Genomic DNA, 17871 nt, shown 5'->3' on the forward strand with positions numbered 1-17871 from the left:
AACAAGGTTAGGAGATTATTTCCATGTTACAGAGGAGAGGAAATGAACGTTGGACAGAGCAGTAGCTACAGGAATGGAAGGCAAGAGCAGCCCAAGGGACTATAGAAAGAGGGAAGAGGAAGTGATGGGAGATTAGGAAAATAGAAGCAGAAAAAATTGCCAATGTTCTTAATGTGGGTAGAGACAACATTTTTCTTCTCTATGAATTTTAATTTTTTTCAAATTATAAAAACTACTTATAATATTCATTACAAATAATTAGGAAACTATTTATCTATATGGCCTACACCAGCAACTGACCTGTTAACACTTTGTTTTCTTCTAGTATCTTTATAAGCATATCTGTGTATACTCCTTATATACTATTTTGAACTTTGAAAAAATTTGTCATTACTCAGAAAGTTAAATATAGAATTGCTACTATATGGCCCAGCAGCCCAATTCTAGGTATATACCCAAGATAAGTGGGGAGCATTATTACTAGCTAAAAAGCAGAAATTACTCAAATATCCACCAACTAAATAATGGATAAACAATATGTAGTATATCCATATAGCAGATTGTTGTTTAGCAATAAAGAAGAATGAAATCTAGTGTGACATTGATGAATGTGGAAAATATTATTTTGTGGGAACCGTCAGAAAAAAGACCACATATGATTCCATTTCATTTATATGAAAGGTCCAGGACAGGCAAAGCCATAGAGACAGAGAGTAGCTTAGTGGTTGTTGAGGGCAGAGGAGGGGAGAGGTGGAACTGGGAGTGATTGCTTGATGGGTATGCAGTTTCTTTTTGGGGTGAGGGAAATGCTCTGGAATCAGTGAATTGTACATATGCTGAACACCACTGAATCTTTTTAAAATGGTGAGTTTTAAGTCATGTGCTTTATATCTCAATAAAAATTATTTTAAAAATGGGCAAAAGACTTGAACAGGCACTCCTCAAATAGTCAAAAATGTAAAAATGTGCTGGACATCATTGGTCATCAAAGAAATGCAAATTAAAACCACAGTGTGATACTACTGCTTACGTATTGGAATACCTAAAATTAAAAATATGGCCATATAGAGTAGGGGCAAGAATGTGGGAATTTAACTGTCTTTCCTTGCTGGTGGGAATGCAAACTGGTACAATTACTTTGAAAACTGGTTGGTTGGACCTACTAGTGTAAACATGCATATAGTCTGTGATTCAGCAGTTCTATTCTTGGGTATGTAGTCAACAGAAATGAATACTTATTTCCTAAAGAAAATATAAATAAGAATGCTCTAATACCTTTATTCATACTAGTCCCAAGCTAGAAAAATTAAAATGTTCACCAGTAGTAGGCCAGAAAAATAGTGATCTGTTCAGACAACAAAAAATGAATAAACTGTTGATACATGAAACAACGTGGATGTATCTCGCAGGCTCCCTACAGCTATAACATGTTCAGTGTCAAAAACCTTCTATCATATACCACAATTTCTTTATCCATTCATCTGTTGATGCGCACCTAGGTTGGTTCCATAGCTAAGCCATTGCAAATTGTGCTTCTATAAATATTGATGTGGCTGCATCATGTAGTATGCTGATTTTAAATCCTTTGGATATATGCTGAGGAGTGGGATAATCGGGTCAAATAGCGACTCCATTCCTAATTTTAGAGGGATTGCACCAATTTGCAGTTCCACCAATAATGTATGAATTCATGCAACTTGAAAAAAAATGAGAATATACAACAACAAATAAACTATAACCCAGGTTCCCACTACATAGGAAGCCCCTGGGAACCTTGGTCTGTATGCACCTGGACACCCTGCTGAGCTTTTAAGAAAACCTGAGTACATTCACCCGTGCTTACCTTCCACAGAGTCACACTTGGAACCGACCAGCCAACAACCAACTGACCAACTGGGCAGGAAGGTGAGGAGTTTCTGCTGCAGTGTGAAGGTGTGAAAGCCGCTGGCCCCTAATCTCCTTATCTAGGTATTACACTCAGCCTTCTTGTTCCTCTCCACCTGCCTGACCATGCTCACTCTTGGGCACTCACTTACCCCTTGAACCTCCTGCCCATTCACATGGCCAGGATCCCTGTTAATCCCTGAGGACCACTTCATGGGCCCATTCTTTGCCCTCTGTAGGAGGCAAACTTTGGCACGTTTGATCCCATGAATCCGCATCCACTCCACTGAGCAACCCCATGACTGCATGTGGTCAGCATCTCTCAGTGTTGCCCCCACCCCCTTCAGCTGTTCAGAACTGATCAAGTCTATGCAGTGAGTGCTTTCCCCCTTCCCTTCTGTACCAGTAAACTCATGGCCTCCACAGGTCTCCTTGTCCCCAAGCAAGATCTATTCTTTCTCATGACTGACTGCTCCCCCACACTTTTGATCCCTGCCACCTCCAAAAGGACTTTTCTCCTTCAGTTCTCTCCCATCTCACCAGCATGAAGATAAATGTGGGGTATGACCTCCAGGAGCCCACAGGACAACAGAAAAAAAATGGTCAATGTTATTGGTTTACAGCCCAGAATAAGCACTAACATATAGGCATGAATCCTGAGGTGGGAGACAGAAAGGGAGAGTGTGGGAAGGTCTGGACAGGACACCAAAGCTCAGAAACTGAGACGATTCCCTGCCCAGTTAGCCCCTCTTTATGATGCACTCTTAGAGCCCCATGGAGACACAGCCAGAGCCAGTTAGGATGTTTACTTCTTCTTTAAATATTTCATATACTTTAAATGAGATATTTTGAATCTATAAAGATTCTAGTATCTTTCTTACAACCCCTAAAGAAGGGCATAAAACTTGTGCACTGAAGACTTATAATCTAGCAACTACAAGAATCTGACCCAATTTATCTTGTAATTTATTTTATTGAAGTATTATAAAGGTCCATTTCTCATTGTTTTATATACAATGTATTGAAGTGAACTAAAGTAAATCATTTATAATTTGAAAAGACATTAGTACATAGTAGGGTGGCATTGCTTCATAATCATGTGTTATTCCCACTCCTGAGATGTATGTCTCTAGTGCAGAATCACAGTTTTGCCTGAGACCTTGTCAGAGGCACAAGGGGGTAGGGGATTCCTCGGGTGTATAAGAAAGTGGTAGATCCACAGGTCACAGGTCAGGAGTGTACATCAAAGGAAACTTTATGATCTGAAGGGAAGGAATGAGAAGGTTTGGGGCATAAGAAATAGCCAGTTTCCATAAAATCTGGGAAATCGATTTCTCAAAAGAAAAAAGTGACACAAGTCTTCAGTTACTTTTTTTTACTCGTTGGTACCAGGGATTGAATCCAGGGGCCCTTAACCACTGAGCAATGTCCTCAGCCCTTTTTTAATTTTGAGACAGGCTCCTGCTAAGTTGCTTAGGACCTTGCTAAGTTGCTGAAGGAGGCTTTGAATTTTCAATCCTCCTGCCTCAGCCTCCCAAACTATTGGGGTGACAGGCCTCTGCCACTGCACCTGGCGTCTTCAGTTACTTTTAGTAAAAAATTTAAAAATATATTGGGGTGTTGATTAGGTACAGAAAAACACTTAGGTTGCCTTTTTAAACTTAGTTTTAAAAGTTATGGTATAAAAATATTAAACCATGAAAAAGTATGGCAAATATGTTGGCAGATACAATTTAAAGAAATATTCTTTCAGAGAATATGGTAATTGGCACAGCAATTAAGGCTTGATAATATATTTGTTTTAAATAGATTATATATAAAATACTTCTTATGATTAATTTGAGATTGAATATTCTCTTAAAAATTAGAGGAATCTGAAGTAAGAAAAAAAATATATATATACTGAGCTGTTTTTAGTAAAACTTTTAAAAAAAGTCATTGAAATCCTTCCCCACCCTGTAGGCATAGGGAAAGGGGACTCTGGGTGGGTCTGGTGGCCAAATAAGACTATTTCTTGGAAGACACAGCCATAGAACCAATTTGTGGCTTCATAAATGTCCCTGAGCTTCACAGGAAACTCAAAAACGTTAGAAGCCACTGGTCCCCAGATCTCATTCCCTAGTGTGGAGCCCTGTCACAAGACAGATTAGATCAAAGGCATCTAGAAGAAAATATGATCCTTCCAGGGATTCCAGTAAAAGCCAACTGAGATTCTGAAGTGAGATAGGGCCTTTCCAACCACAGTGGATTCTTACAAAATGACAGCAGCAGCAGCACCACCACCACTGAGAGACAGAGATGTGGCCGGTTGGGAAGAACTTTCTTTTCTTCCTGAAATCACATTCCAAAGCATTTCCAGTTCCAGGGAATAAACCGTGTTCTTCATCTGTGACTTCACTCAGGCTTGGAGGGACCAGCGCATTGACCTTTTCTCCTGCTATAATCTATTGAGAAAGCCTAGCTTGAAACTGCTGGGGATCTGAATCATTTCCAGAGCATGTGGAGAGGCAGTAAAAGGAAATGTGACTTGAAAGAGGTATTTGGTATCTAACATCAGCTGTGATGAATCCTCCCGGCTATTCAGAAGTGCCTGAAATTAGAACCAGAGGAAAAGTGAGTATGGAAGACAGTGCATTCAGCTTCATTGCTACCTGGAGGTCAAGAGCAAAGAAAACCCAACAGCTGCAGCTTCAACAGAGAACTCCTGTCCACATCCTGCCATCTCACACTGTTCAGTAGCTCAGCTCTGAGAAGAAAGGACTGTCCAGCTCTCATGAATCCTTTTGTTCCAGAAGTGAATTTCCCACAGGATGGGCTGACTGTAAATCTGTTTTCCATTCTTACGTATTCTCATGGCATAATTCTAAGTGCAAACTTTGGGTCTTATGGCTGCTTTATATTCTTAAAAATTATGAGGACTTCTCACACCAGTCAGAATGGCAGTCATCAACAAATTCTGAAGAGGATGTGGAGAAAAGGAACACTTACACTGTTGGTGGGATTGTAAATTAGTACAACCACTATGGAAATCAGCATGGAGGTTCTTCAAAAGACTAGGCAGGAACCACCATATGACCTAGCAATACCACTCCTTGGTATTTATCCTAAATAATTAAAGTCATCATAGTACGGCGATGCATGTATACCCATGTTTATAGCAGCACAGTTTGAAATAGTCAAACCATGCAACCAGCCTAGGTGTTCATCAATGGATGAGCAGATAAAGAAAATGTGGTATATACACAATGGAGTTTTATTCAGCCATAAAGAAAAATGAAGTCATGACATTTGAAGGAAAATGGATGGAACTAGATAACATTATGTTAAGCGAAATAAGTGAAAATCAGAAGGTCAAAGGTCACGTTTTCTCTTACATGCAGAAGTTAGGAAAAAAGAAAAGAAAGGAGGGGGCAGATCTCATGAAAACTCACAGGGAGCTCAGTAGAGGAATGGGACCCAGGAGTGGGAGGTGGGAAAGGAAGGAGGAAGTTCTGAAGGTGATCTTGGCCAAATTATATTGTTATAATGTTGGCATGTACAGATAAGTAGTAACAGATCACATCATTATGTACAATTATAATGTACCAATAAACAATGTGGAAAAAATTTATGAGGACTCCAAAGAGCTTTTATGTATGTGGCTGTAATTATTAACATTTATTGTATCAATAATTAAAGTAACAATTTAAAATATTCACTAATTCACTGGGATAATAATAAATTCAGTACATGTTAAACATAACATTTTCAATGAAAAAGAACTAATTTTCAAAGAAAAAAGACTTAGAAGTGATATTTCCTATTTCTATAAATCTCTTTAATGTCTGATTTAACATAAGACACATGACGTAAGATATTATATCTGCTTATGCACTCAATCTGTTGTGAGATGTTATTTTGGTTGAAGTAGATAAGAAAAATCCTGCCTCACCCAGGTTATGTCTTTGAGAAAAGGAAGGATTTTGCAGACCTAGGAAGGAGTCTCAAGGACCCCTCCCCCCACCCCAGAACCTTCAAACCAAACTTGGGGAACTGCTGTCCTAGTTCACTGGGGGAAGAAACTTTAGGGATTACATAAGAAAACCAGATATGCAGGTCCCTGTTTCTATTCAGCTGTGCCCATCTGTGCTGTATTTCAAGACCAATCAGAAACAAGATGGGCTGAAAGATCAATCACAGCAGCTAAGACCCAGTTTGAGTGTTTTTATTCCCTTCCCACCAGGACTAAAATGGATTCTGAAAACTGGGAACATTCCTATTGCCTTTGAGCTGGGTGTCTTTCATTTGCACGTATGGTAAAATGTACTTTAACCTTGGATTTCAAATTAATTATGTATCAGTGGCTTATATCATACTTAACAGGTAAAATTAAAAGGCACATCCTGAAGGATCTCACCTGTACTTTGCGAACAAAGGATGGAGTCACTCTTTTCTCGAAGTCATCTATAGGTGTGTATGAATTAAGGATCTTTATGATCTGCAAATATCACATAACATGGTATTAGACCATGAAAGGTAACACTCTGGTCATGTAATAACAGTCACGGAATTTTGAGAACCACAGTTGGTTCTTTTATACTGTCATTTGGCTCAGGAATCATGTTTTCTATTTCCAAGAAAAGAGAAAACAAGGGGAGAAGGGTGTAGAAGACAAGCAAACACAAATAACATATAATTAGATGACAGTAAAGGAACCCCCCTTTCCAACTTCCCTGCCTCCCACGTGTGCACCCTTCACACATGCACATGTATGAGTTTAATGATCAAAGAGATATCACATACGTGTTTGTGTTTTGAGGCCTAGAGTTAGTATCTAATATATATTTAGTAGGCAAAAGGGTGGGCCCTGGGAGACAAGTGTGCTCTGTGAACACAAAGTCCAGCGCAACCTGGCTGACTGAGCCAGGAAAAGCCATGGCACTCCACGATTTGTCCTAGAAGATCCAGGGAGGCACTAGGGAAGGCTGGTCACCTGCACAGCTGACAATGAGGTGCAGCGTTCGTAGATCTCCTTGGCATCGCTGTCTGTGGTCTTCTTGACCTGGAGCAACCAGGCTGCCTGAGAGAGGGGCTCCAAAGTTTCCTTGGCTAAGCTGTTCTGCAAATTCTTATCTTTAAGCCATTCTTCTAAGTAGCTGATGTTGCACCTGGAGTGAAAGGCAGAGGAGCACAGAACATTCAGGGAAGATGCCAAATCCCCCAGTGTGTCCCACACAGTTTACAGAGATCTTAGGAGCCGGGTCCAGCAGTCTCATCTCTAACAGGAGGGGATGGCTGAGATGACCAGCTTTCTGGATCCATGGTTCTAAGGGTCATGTTGGTCTGAAGTAAGGGGCTGGAATAGCTATGCACTTGAGGGAAATCTGAGTAAAGAATAAAGACTACAGTAATTTTCAAAGTTCAGTTTTGAAAATCTATGAAAGGACCAAAACAGTAATATTTGAAGAGAAGATTTCTGTAGGATAAAACATTGATTTCTTTTCCTGAATTGGCAGAAATGTTTCATTTGGTTGGAAACTTGCTTTCGGTCAACTGGGTTTTCATTCTTGTTTCTGTCGCTAATTATTACAGGTTTACGAGTTAAGAGGCACTGATTTTAGTGCCACCAATCACTGTTGAGCTTAGGAATTTATCAGCTTCTCTGGGTATGATGAAAGTGTGGAGAACCTTCATACTTTGCAAACACATTGCTAATGGGAATGTAAAATTACACAACTGCTGTGGAAAGTAATCTTGTAGTTTCTAGAAATTAAACATATAGTTACTGTATGACCCAGTGCTACAGTTTGGATCTTGGATGTCTCCCAAAGACCCATGTGTTGGAGGCTTGGTCCCTAACAGGTGGTGCTACTGGAAGGTGGTGAGACCTTTAAGAGGTGGGGCCTAATGAGAGGAAATTGTGTCACTGGGGACATGCTCCTGAAGGGGATCCTGGGATCCTGGCCCTTTCTCTTCCTCTCTTTTTGTTTCCTGGCCATCATGCACTCTCTACCATGATATACTGCCTTGCCACAGGCTCAAAAGCAATAGATTTGTCTATCTGTAGACTGAAACCTCAACCATTCTGAGCCAAAATAAAACTTTGCTCTTTATAAGTTGATTACCACAGGTATTTTGTTATGTTTTTTGACAAAAAGCTTACATACCAGTGATTCTAATAATATATATATACACTCAAGAGTATCACTAAAATATGTCCATATAAAAAACTGTACAACAAATATTCATAAAATACATACAACAAATATTCATAACAGCAGTATAAGCCATCAAATGGACCTAAAATTATGAAAACAACCCAAATGTCATCTATCAGCTGATGAGTGGGTAAGCAAATCGTAGCACATCCAATACAATGAGATATTTTTCAACAAGAAAAAAATAATAGGAGTTGATATCTGTTCCATGGAAGAATTTCCTCTTAAGTGAAGGAAGCCAAACACAAAGACAACATATTTTATGATTCTGCTGATTTAAAAATGTTTAAAAATACACAAAATATGTAGTGAAAGAGAATATATAAGTGGTTGCCCAGGTTGGTGGGAGTATGTTGGGGTGGGGTGGAGTGTGGGTGGGGGAAAAGAGTGGCTGCTAATGTGTATAAGATTTCATTTTGGGGTTGATGAAAAGATTCTAAATCACATTGTGGTGATGCCTACTCAAACCACTGAACTATATGCACTTTAACTTGGAAGAGCACTACGATATGTAATATCAGTGAAACTGTTAATAAAAAGTTTGAGTATTGGACATCAATTAGGTGATCCTGAAGGTCAATCTTAGTTGATCATTGAAGTTATCTCCAAGGTCAGTTCCAGCTGTGGCCTTCCAGATTGGCAACTCCCCATATGGGTCTTCTCTCTAATTATGAACTGGGGCAGTAATGCTGACTTATGTGCTCCATAGGGATGGAATGAGTACATTGGTCTCCTTTGTTGCATTGTTGCAAAGAACTAGTTTGAGTTCTTATGACTTACAGTTTTTATTGCAACAGATTCTTAATGGACTTCCCATCTCACCCCTTCCAATCCACCCTATTCAATCCTGCCTTAATCCTTTCTAATTCTGAACTCAGCATGCTAATCCTCCCATCTGTGAATGTGTATGCGGTTCTGGTTCTTGGGGAGAGAGAATAAGCATATTCTATCCTCTCTCCTCCACTGAATGGGGTATAAAACCTGGACAGACTGCATGGAGCAGCTGTCTAAGGACTCTGAAAGGTAAAAAGTAGCAGGTGTGTTGAGGAAGATGACCAAAGTTTAAAACACTTCCAAATTGACAGTGAGTTTACCAATTTTTCTCCCATTCACTGGCTTGAACTCAATGCAGCCTGAAACTCAATAGTGGGATTAAGGCTGGGGTTGTAGCCCAGTGGTAGAACACTTGCCTAGCATGCGTGAGGCACTGGGTTCAATTCTCAGCATAGCATATAATATCTAAAATAAAGATCCATTGACAATTAAAAAATTTTAAAAAGTGGGCATTAACAATAAGAAGCTCTAAGAGGGGACCCCTGGTTCTGGCTGAAGAGCTAAAAAGGAATTCCAAGGCTGAGAGAGGGAGGGTGGAAATATCCTGCTTTTATATTTAGTTCATCATCATCATCATTATCCATAAGACAACTATAACATAAAGTAGGGAGCATAAAGGAGCTTATGTAAGATTTTTATAGTCCACTTGACATGGTAAGATTGATTCTAACTAAAAATTATTCAAAAAGATATGGTTAAAATGCAGTAAATTAAAAGAGATACTAAAAAATGTTCAAATAACACTAAAGACAAAAAAAGAAAAAGAAAATTGGAGAAACAAACAACAACAAACAGAAGGATACTGGGAGTGGGTAGCACACACCTGTAATCCCAGTGATTTGGGAGGTTGGAGCAGGAGGACTGCAAGTTTGAGGTCAGCCTCAGCAATTTAGTGAGCTCCTTAGCAACTTAGTGAGATGCTGTCCCGAAATAAAACATAAAAAGGGATGGGGATGTAGCTCAGTGGTAAAGTGCCCCTGGGTTTAATCCCCAGCATCAAAAACAAAAACAAAAAACACAAAGAACAAATAGAAAATAATGAGATGGTAGACCTAATTCTAAATATATCAGTAATTACATTAAATTAAGATGGTCTAAATATCCTATTTAAGGAGCACAGATTGTCCTGTTAGATTTTAAAAAGTATCCCAACACCCTAATATATGCTGTCTATGAGAAACTCACTTTGAATATGATACATGTAGATTAAAAGAATGGGAAAAATATACTATGAAAATGCTAATCAAAGAAATATGGAGTAGCTATGTAATTTCAGATTAAAAAAAAAAGACTTCAGGGAAGAGGAAATTACCAGGAAGGGATAAAAGAGGAACATAACATAATCATAGGAGGGTCAACTCACCAAGAAGACAAAACAATTCTTAATAGGTGTGCATCTAACAAAAGGCTTCAAATAACCACAAGCAAACACAGACAGATTGCAAGGAGAAACAAACAAATCCATAAGTATAGTTGAAGACTTCAACATTTCTGTACTAATTATCAGAACTAGTAGAAAATCAGCAAATATATAGAGCTGAACCTATTCATCAACAAACTGTGTTGATTTGATATTTTATTCAAACATTAACCCAATGCCATGATATGCATTCTTTCCAAATGAACATAGAACATTCACAAAAATGGACCATATTCTGTGTCATAAAAGCAATTATAAACAAATTTAAAATAATTGAAATCATACAAATTATGTTTTTCTTAACTGTTAATAAATTTAGAAATAAAACTGGGAAAGTCCTGAGCAAAGTGGGATGGTTGGTCACTCTGGTGTCATAATCCATGCCCTTAGTCCCTGGGAACTACCGTTCTACTTTCTGTTTCTAAAGCATGTTCTGTGACCACCATGGAATTAAACTAAACATCAATAACAGAAAGATGATAAGAAAGTCTCCAAACACCTGGAGATTAAACAACACAGATGACTCTTGGGTCAGACAGTAGGCCTTAGGGAAACTTAAAATAGATTTTGAATCGAACAAAGATGAAAATATAAACATACCAAAATCTGTGGGTTGGAGTTACAGTAGAGCTTAGAGGGAAATTAATAGCATTAAAGGCTTATGTGGAAAAAAAAGAAAGGCCTCAAAGTCAATCATCAAAACTTCTACTTTAAGACACTAGAAAAAGCAGAGCAAAATAAATCAAGTCAGCAGAATGAATGAAATAATGATGATAATATGAGAAATCAAGAAAGTTAGAAACAAAAGTAGAGAAAAATCAATGAAACCAACAACTGGTTCTTTGGAAAGATCGATAATATTGACAAACTTATAGCAAGACTGATGAAGGAAAAAAAAGAGAAGACACAGATTTCCGATATCAATTACTCAAAAAGGCACAACATTACAAATCCTGCAGAAATTAAAAGCATAAAAAAACTTATTAAGAGCAACTCTATGCATGTAAACTCAACAATTTAGATGAAATGCACCTGAACTCACCCAAGATGAAACCTACAATCTGCATAGTCCCATGACTATTAAATTGAACTCATATTTTAAAGCCTCTGAAAAAGAAAACATCTACTGTAGCTGCTGAGGAGGTAAAGTATGCATGGCTCACCTGGCCTTCCACTCTCTGTTTCTAAAAAGTTCTCCCATCATTCCTGGGTGAACAGATCTAAAGGGGCTTTTCATTCTCTGTCTTTAGTTTTTCCTTCATTTCAGCTTGTGCTCATTGAGCTAGTTCTTGATCTGTTAAAATCCTACCTGTCCTTTAAGACCCAAATCAATGCCTTTCATATTCTCCCCAGATTTCCTCAGGCTAGAAAGCAAGGTATTTACTTGGGCCACATTTTCTAGTTCCTGTTCTGGCAGCCAGAAAGCAGAATCAGTTTTCAAGCTACTCTATGCACTATATGTACTTTTCATTGATTCTGATTTTCTACTTGTTTTCATGTTTTATTGTTTTGTTGCTCATATTTTCATCAAAAAATCTTTTGCATGCCTTGCTTATGGCAGGTGCTTAAATATATGAATAAGTGAATGTTGTTAAAATGTACATGCAACCCGTCGCTTTCTAACGCTGGCACCACCTCTAGCTTGTGGAGTTCCAGCCCTAGGAGAAGTGGGGTAAGTAAGCAGGCCTTTCTACAGTGGCTCTTACAAAGTTACTCAGTGGTTGAGTGCCTCTGAGTTCAATTCCCAGTGAGTCATGCATCTCACTCATGTCTCCTTTTACTGAGGTCCCCATTCAGTTTAGGTGTATGGCTGTAAAGAAGGCTGCAACCTATCTCAGAGGGCCACAGGGCATCTGCCTAGACCTTGCGAAATAAACAGAACTCTTTACTTTCTCGAAGAGAAAAAAACCTGCAAAGGCCAGTCCTTCTGAACACTCCTTTGCATCTACAACCTGGTGTTATGGGAATTTGTCAGCCAGCTTTGTGGGGATGCCCAACTCCAAGTTTCACTAGTCTAAAGAGATATGATGGATGCCTCACATTTATTTCTAGGCTCAAGAGACTCTGTCACTTTCGCTCACATTACCATCATCACCACCCCCAGCTCTCAAATCCCACACAGGTGTCCACTTCCTGTATACATTCTCCGAATCATAAACATCTCCCCTGTAGCTCCACTGTTACTCCTTTGCTCACTTCCCTGCCTGGAAGTTCTTCTCCTTCAACTTTACCACTCAGTGCAAACTCTCTGGCTTTCTCAGTTTTCCATCCACAATAATCTCTTTTCTTTGAAGCATTTCCTGCACCACTTGCTTGTGATTTACATGGTTGTATTGAATTGTTATTTAGCTGCTTTGAGCTTCTCAAAGGTGGGGATCCTATAGACTTTTCCACTGTTTCCTGTGTTCTCAGCCTGGTTTCTCCACAAAGTGGCCAATACTGGTAGCCAGAATTTAAAATATACAATTATTGGTTCTCAGCTACAGTCACTATGCCAGAGCTTCAAGTTAGATGGTGGTGTGTGTGGGGGGGTGGGGGTGGGGGGCATGCTACCATCAACATCTCCAAGGCTCTAAGTGCCCTGCGCACTCCTACAGTACCACCCCTGTGCATCTGATGCTGGGGTGTGTGTTGCATCTACACTGGGAATTGAACTCAGAGGCACTCAACCACTGAGCCACATCCCCAGCCCTATTTTATATTTTATTTAGAGACAGGGTCTCACTGAGTTGCTTAGCACTCTTTCGGCCAGCCTCCCCAGATTAGCGGCGGTTTATGGGCTTTACCTTATCTGCATCCCTTTCCTGCAGGAGCACATGTCCTTGCGCAGGAAGAGGCTATTCAGGGTGACTGCCCCAATCAAGAAGAACAGCTGCTTCACTGCCTGCCTCACGAGCTCTGGGTCCAGGCCATTCTGGCACATGGTGGTGTAGAAATAGCTCAGCTGCTGCAGGATGGAGGTCATCGTGTAGGCGTCCGTGTCATCAATGCTGGATGACCGCTTCCGGAAGCCCGTGGGCTTCAGGCCGGAGATGCCCTGCAGACTCTCATACTCCAGCATGCCAGGCACTAAGGGGAGAAATAGAAGCACTTCTCACACAGGGGCACGTCAGAGAACATGTCCCACTGCCCTCGTGTGTCTGACGAAGGAGATGGCACACTTTCTATAAGAGTCAGTGGATGTAGTTGAGATAAAAAAAGCAAGAGTCAAGGATTTGGGAGCATGGGGGTGCTGGACAGGGGTGGGGGGACACAATGGACAGCTCTCCTGCAGAGCCAAGCTCCTTACAGGCTTGATGCCACTCTTAACTCAGAGGAAGGAGAGCTGTTTAGCAATAACTCAGGGCCTAAGGCATTTTAGTTTCAGAAAACTGAGCAAAGTATACAAGAATTTAAATGGGACTTTTAAAGCTCCAGAAATAGCTACCTAAGAAGTAGAGAGATCACATCAATGATAGAAGCTCCCAAGTGTTTTCTTTCAGGATGGATCATCTTTACAGAAAGAAAACTACCAGCTGTGTACTATTATTAATGGAATCATTTTGAGCAAGCAAAGAATGAAAAGGTGGGCATTTATATTTTCTTGGTTTTTAAAATCATGTTACTCATAATCAAACATTCCTAACACCAAGCCTATGTTTTAAAAAGTTTCAGTGTTACTATGAATATTTTTTTGGTCATCAACTCTCTTCTTACCTATTATTGGTTGGATGTTATTTTCCATTACGATAATGAACTGATGATATATTCGTATGGCCACATCACTAAGAATCTGTCTGTATTCTGAAAGGTCAAAATTGTTCAAGCAATTCTTATTCTGATGTGGACTGTTATGCTTCATAAATTCCTGAAAGCAATTTTGAGCATATTAATATTAGAACACAATAGATACGTAGAGAATTGAAAGTCCTGTCTCTACTAATGATATTATAATCAGCATCTACTATAGCTTGTACACCTTAAAACTTCATGTCTGCTTTGTTTCAAATGAGTCCTTGAAGTTTGGGGTAATATTTATTTTCTATTAAAAAATGACACCATTTTCCTTAATGATCTGCCAGTCATCGTGTCACTGCACTTCCTTATAAAGGTGCCCTGGAGCCTGGGACTCAGAGGAAAACAACTCCCACAGAAGCTCACAGAAAAAACTGCAAAGCTCCCAAGGAAACCAATTGCTGATTAGAGGTCTTAAGATGGAGTAGCCTTACAATTACAAGGTCTAGATCAACCTGAGATGTTTTAAAATGTATATTATGGACTGAATGTTTGTGTCTCCCTCAAATTCATATGTTGAAGCCTTAATTCCCTCTAATAGACGTGGCTATACTTGGAGAAGGATCCTTTAAGGAAGTAATTAAGGTCAAGTGAAAGCCAGGGTGGGTCCCTGATCTGATACGATTGGTGTCCTCATAAAAAGAGACAACACAGAGCCCACTCACTCACCCTCTGTCATTCTCTCTGCACACAGAAAAGGACACAGGGTGAAGGTGGCTCTCTGAAAGCAGGTAGAGAGCCCTCATCAGGAACTGACAATCTGTCAGAATGGTGAGAAAACAAGTTTCTATTGTGTAAGCCACCTGGTCTAGGGTATTTTGTTACACTAATACACTAATACAGTATATTTAATATGTTACACTATTACACTAATACACTAATACAGTATATTTAATATGTTCAAAGAGATTTTAAAAAATTAAAAATAGGACATTATGATAAGAGGTAGTGGGAAAAAACAACAGAAATTTAGATATAAAGGTATAGTAAGTAATTGAAAAATTACTCAAACTTAGAAAAGAATACTCCCTATGTGGCTGAAGGACACAAAGAAAGAATCCTAAAATAAATGATGTTGAATAATATCCTCTTCCATTATCATCTCACAGATGCCAGTTTGTCTTAACTAGACTGATCCATGGTACCTCCTACCCCTCCTCTTACCCCTTGGTGATTTTTAGTCAGTTTTTTTTTTAAGTTGGAGTTTCTTATTTCTCTTTTTGTTTTCTAGTACTGGCAGGATTATTTTTATGCTTTATTTTATCTTCACTTCATTGGGACGATTGGCTATCCACATGGAATAAGATATGAGATCATGACCTCACACATTATTTGGGATTGATAAAAATTGCACCAATGTTGGATAGGTAAAACCATAATTGTGGACTCTAAATTCTAAACTGTAAAATTCTAGAAGGGAATATATTCATGATCTTGGGTAGAGAATTCTTAAGACACAAATCATGAAAGAATAGGATTAATGGATTTAAGTACATAGGAATTTTAAAAAGAACTATGTATGACAAAGGACTCCATAAAGAAAATTAGAAAATAAACCACAGTACATCATAATATGTAAAGACTTTCTACAAACCAACAAGAAAAACATCAGCTCTAAGAAAAATGGAGAAAATATGTGATTAGGCAATTTAAAAGGAAACACAAATTACCAATAAGCCTCTGAAATGATGCTTGACCTCACTAGTAATCAGGCAAATAAGATTCAAGTAAAAATGTACCATTTTATATTCATGAAAATTGGTAAATAACAACATGTTAATACTAAATGTTGAAGGTATGAGACATTGGAAGCTTCAGACATTGCTGGTGGGATTATAAGTAGTACAACCATTTTAGAAAGCCACAAAACCCCTAAGAGGCACTTTGTTTTTTTCATTCAATGAAGTTTTTCTCTGTGAGTTCTTGAAAGTGAAGAACTACTTCATGGCAACAGCTCCAAGAAGCAGAGTTGGATTGTAAAGGAATTCTATTTACAGATCGTGGAAAAACAATCAGAATCTATAGAGAACGGCTCACAAGAAATAAGCACATTGGACTAGAGGCTATATTTTGGAGTCATAATACCAAAAACTTTGAAACGTCCCAACCAGAAGGACGTGGCCTATGGTGTACACCCAAGTGTCTGACAGGGGACATGCCTCTGGTCTCTTGGGTGAAGGGGAAGCCAGAAGCCTGTTGGAACACTAGCTGTCTCTGGAGCTGAGTGTCCCAGTTCCTAACCCCTATGTGAGCTCTGGATCAGGAGAAGGTCAGAGGCCAGTAGTCAGCACAAGACACAAAGCAGGCCAGTATCCTACCTCTTCTCCACTGTACTGCTTCAGGCAGTTGAGGAAGTGACACGTATTGGAAAGCCAAAAGGACAGCATCTCAAAGTCTTCTAAATGGTCCTAAAAAAATAAGATAACGCTGGACTTGGTGATGACTGGTGTGTCTGAGCCAAGAGCAGATGTAGCTTACCTGTTTGGTTCATTGTTGGCTTTTGAGCAAAATTAACTTTTACTTTTATTCACTAAAGCCTTGATCAAATTTATGCTATAATAATAAGAGCTTATAATTCTATAGTAGGTACATTTTGCAACATAGTTCTGTGCAGATTATGTCTGTAGTTATGAAGCCTGCAGAAGGCACTGCAGGAATGCCTGGGAAATGTCAGTCTCACATTGTGAATGGGAGGACAGATATAACAGATGTAGGAACAGATAAATAGGTGGTTAAGTGCCCACATGATTGATGTAGACCGTGCTGCAAAAACTCAGAGGACAGAGAGATGATGGGGAACCAGGGGTGGGTGAAAATCTCATGAGAGAGGTGGAAGGATCTGCCTCTTGAAGCACAGGGTGGAGAAAGGAAAGCCTTGGAGAAGGAGAGCAGGAGTGAGCAAGAGGCAGAGGCACAGTGATCATGATCAAAGAGGTACAAGGAAGACTTGGAAAATCCTGGAATTTGGAAAACAAGGGAGGAGCGTTTCAAGAAGATGATGATAATACTTTAGTCAATTTTGGGAGAATAAAAACAAAAGCAATACCATTGGATTCAGTGGAGGAGTTATTGGAGGTATTTTAATAGATTGTGTAGTACTACATCTTTATCATTCCAGATTGCAAGGAGAAAAAAGAGAATTGGTGGAGGCTCCTAGTAGAAGCACTTTGGCAGGCAGGAGGGGGAGGAAAAGGAACAGTGGCTGAAGAGGGCACGTGGCCCAGGTGCGCATTGGTGTATTGGAGGTAGGGCAGGGGCAGGTCCTGGGCATAGACAAAGGCAGAGGGAGGTGTTCATGGAGAATTTGAGACTAAAGTTGCTGGCAAAAAAGGGCTTTTGTAATTCTCATGCCAAGCATCTTTTAGTGTATATAAATATTTAGCTAAACATTTCAGAGCATCAAGATGAGATGAATATTGTGTGCCTACGGCTGGAACACAATGTGAGTTTGTCTTGTTTTAAGAAAACTCATTTATGAAAACATGAATAAGGAAAATGTCAATTTAAGGAAGCCCTTATGACAACATTCCACTGACTCTATGAAGATAGTGATTATAAAGTGTGTGGCACAAAGCAAATGCTCATTTTCTCTAACACCAGATGAAAAATGAATTACTGGTACAATTTTTTTTTTTCTTGGAGGAGAGGGGGAAAATGCCCATATTCTGACCTCTCAAACATCTACTTTTTAAAAATTATTTCCTTTTGTTAGAATAATTTAAATAGGGTTTAACTCTTTGAGAAAATATATTTTGGGGCTGG

General features: G+C 39.2%; 1 protein-coding gene across 1 annotated transcript in view; it reads right to left on the reverse strand.

Annotated features, from left to right (window-relative positions):
* Positions 1 to 2881: 2881 nt before the first annotated feature.
* Myo5c (myosin VC) overlaps positions 2882 to 17871 on the reverse strand; it is a 92434-nt gene continuing 77444 nt past the window's right edge. The window contains exons 36-41 of the mRNA XM_026391409.2: positions 16428 to 16517; positions 14032 to 14182; positions 13122 to 13404; positions 6857 to 7031; positions 6281 to 6361; positions 2882 to 4474 (exon numbers count right to left, since the gene is read on the reverse strand). Of these exons, the coding sequence (XP_026247194.2) occupies positions 4322 to 4474; positions 6281 to 6361; positions 6857 to 7031; positions 13122 to 13404; positions 14032 to 14182; positions 16428 to 16517 (933 nt within the window). The 3' untranslated portion in view covers positions 2882 to 4321. The remainder of the gene's footprint in view (positions 4475 to 6280; positions 6362 to 6856; positions 7032 to 13121; positions 13405 to 14031; positions 14183 to 16427; positions 16518 to 17871) is intronic.

The sequence above is a fragment of the Urocitellus parryii genome, chromosome 6, assembly GCF_045843805.1.
Source record: "Urocitellus parryii isolate mUroPar1 chromosome 6, mUroPar1.hap1, whole genome shotgun sequence".
Lineage (NCBI taxonomy): Eukaryota > Metazoa > Chordata > Mammalia > Rodentia > Sciuridae > Urocitellus > Urocitellus parryii.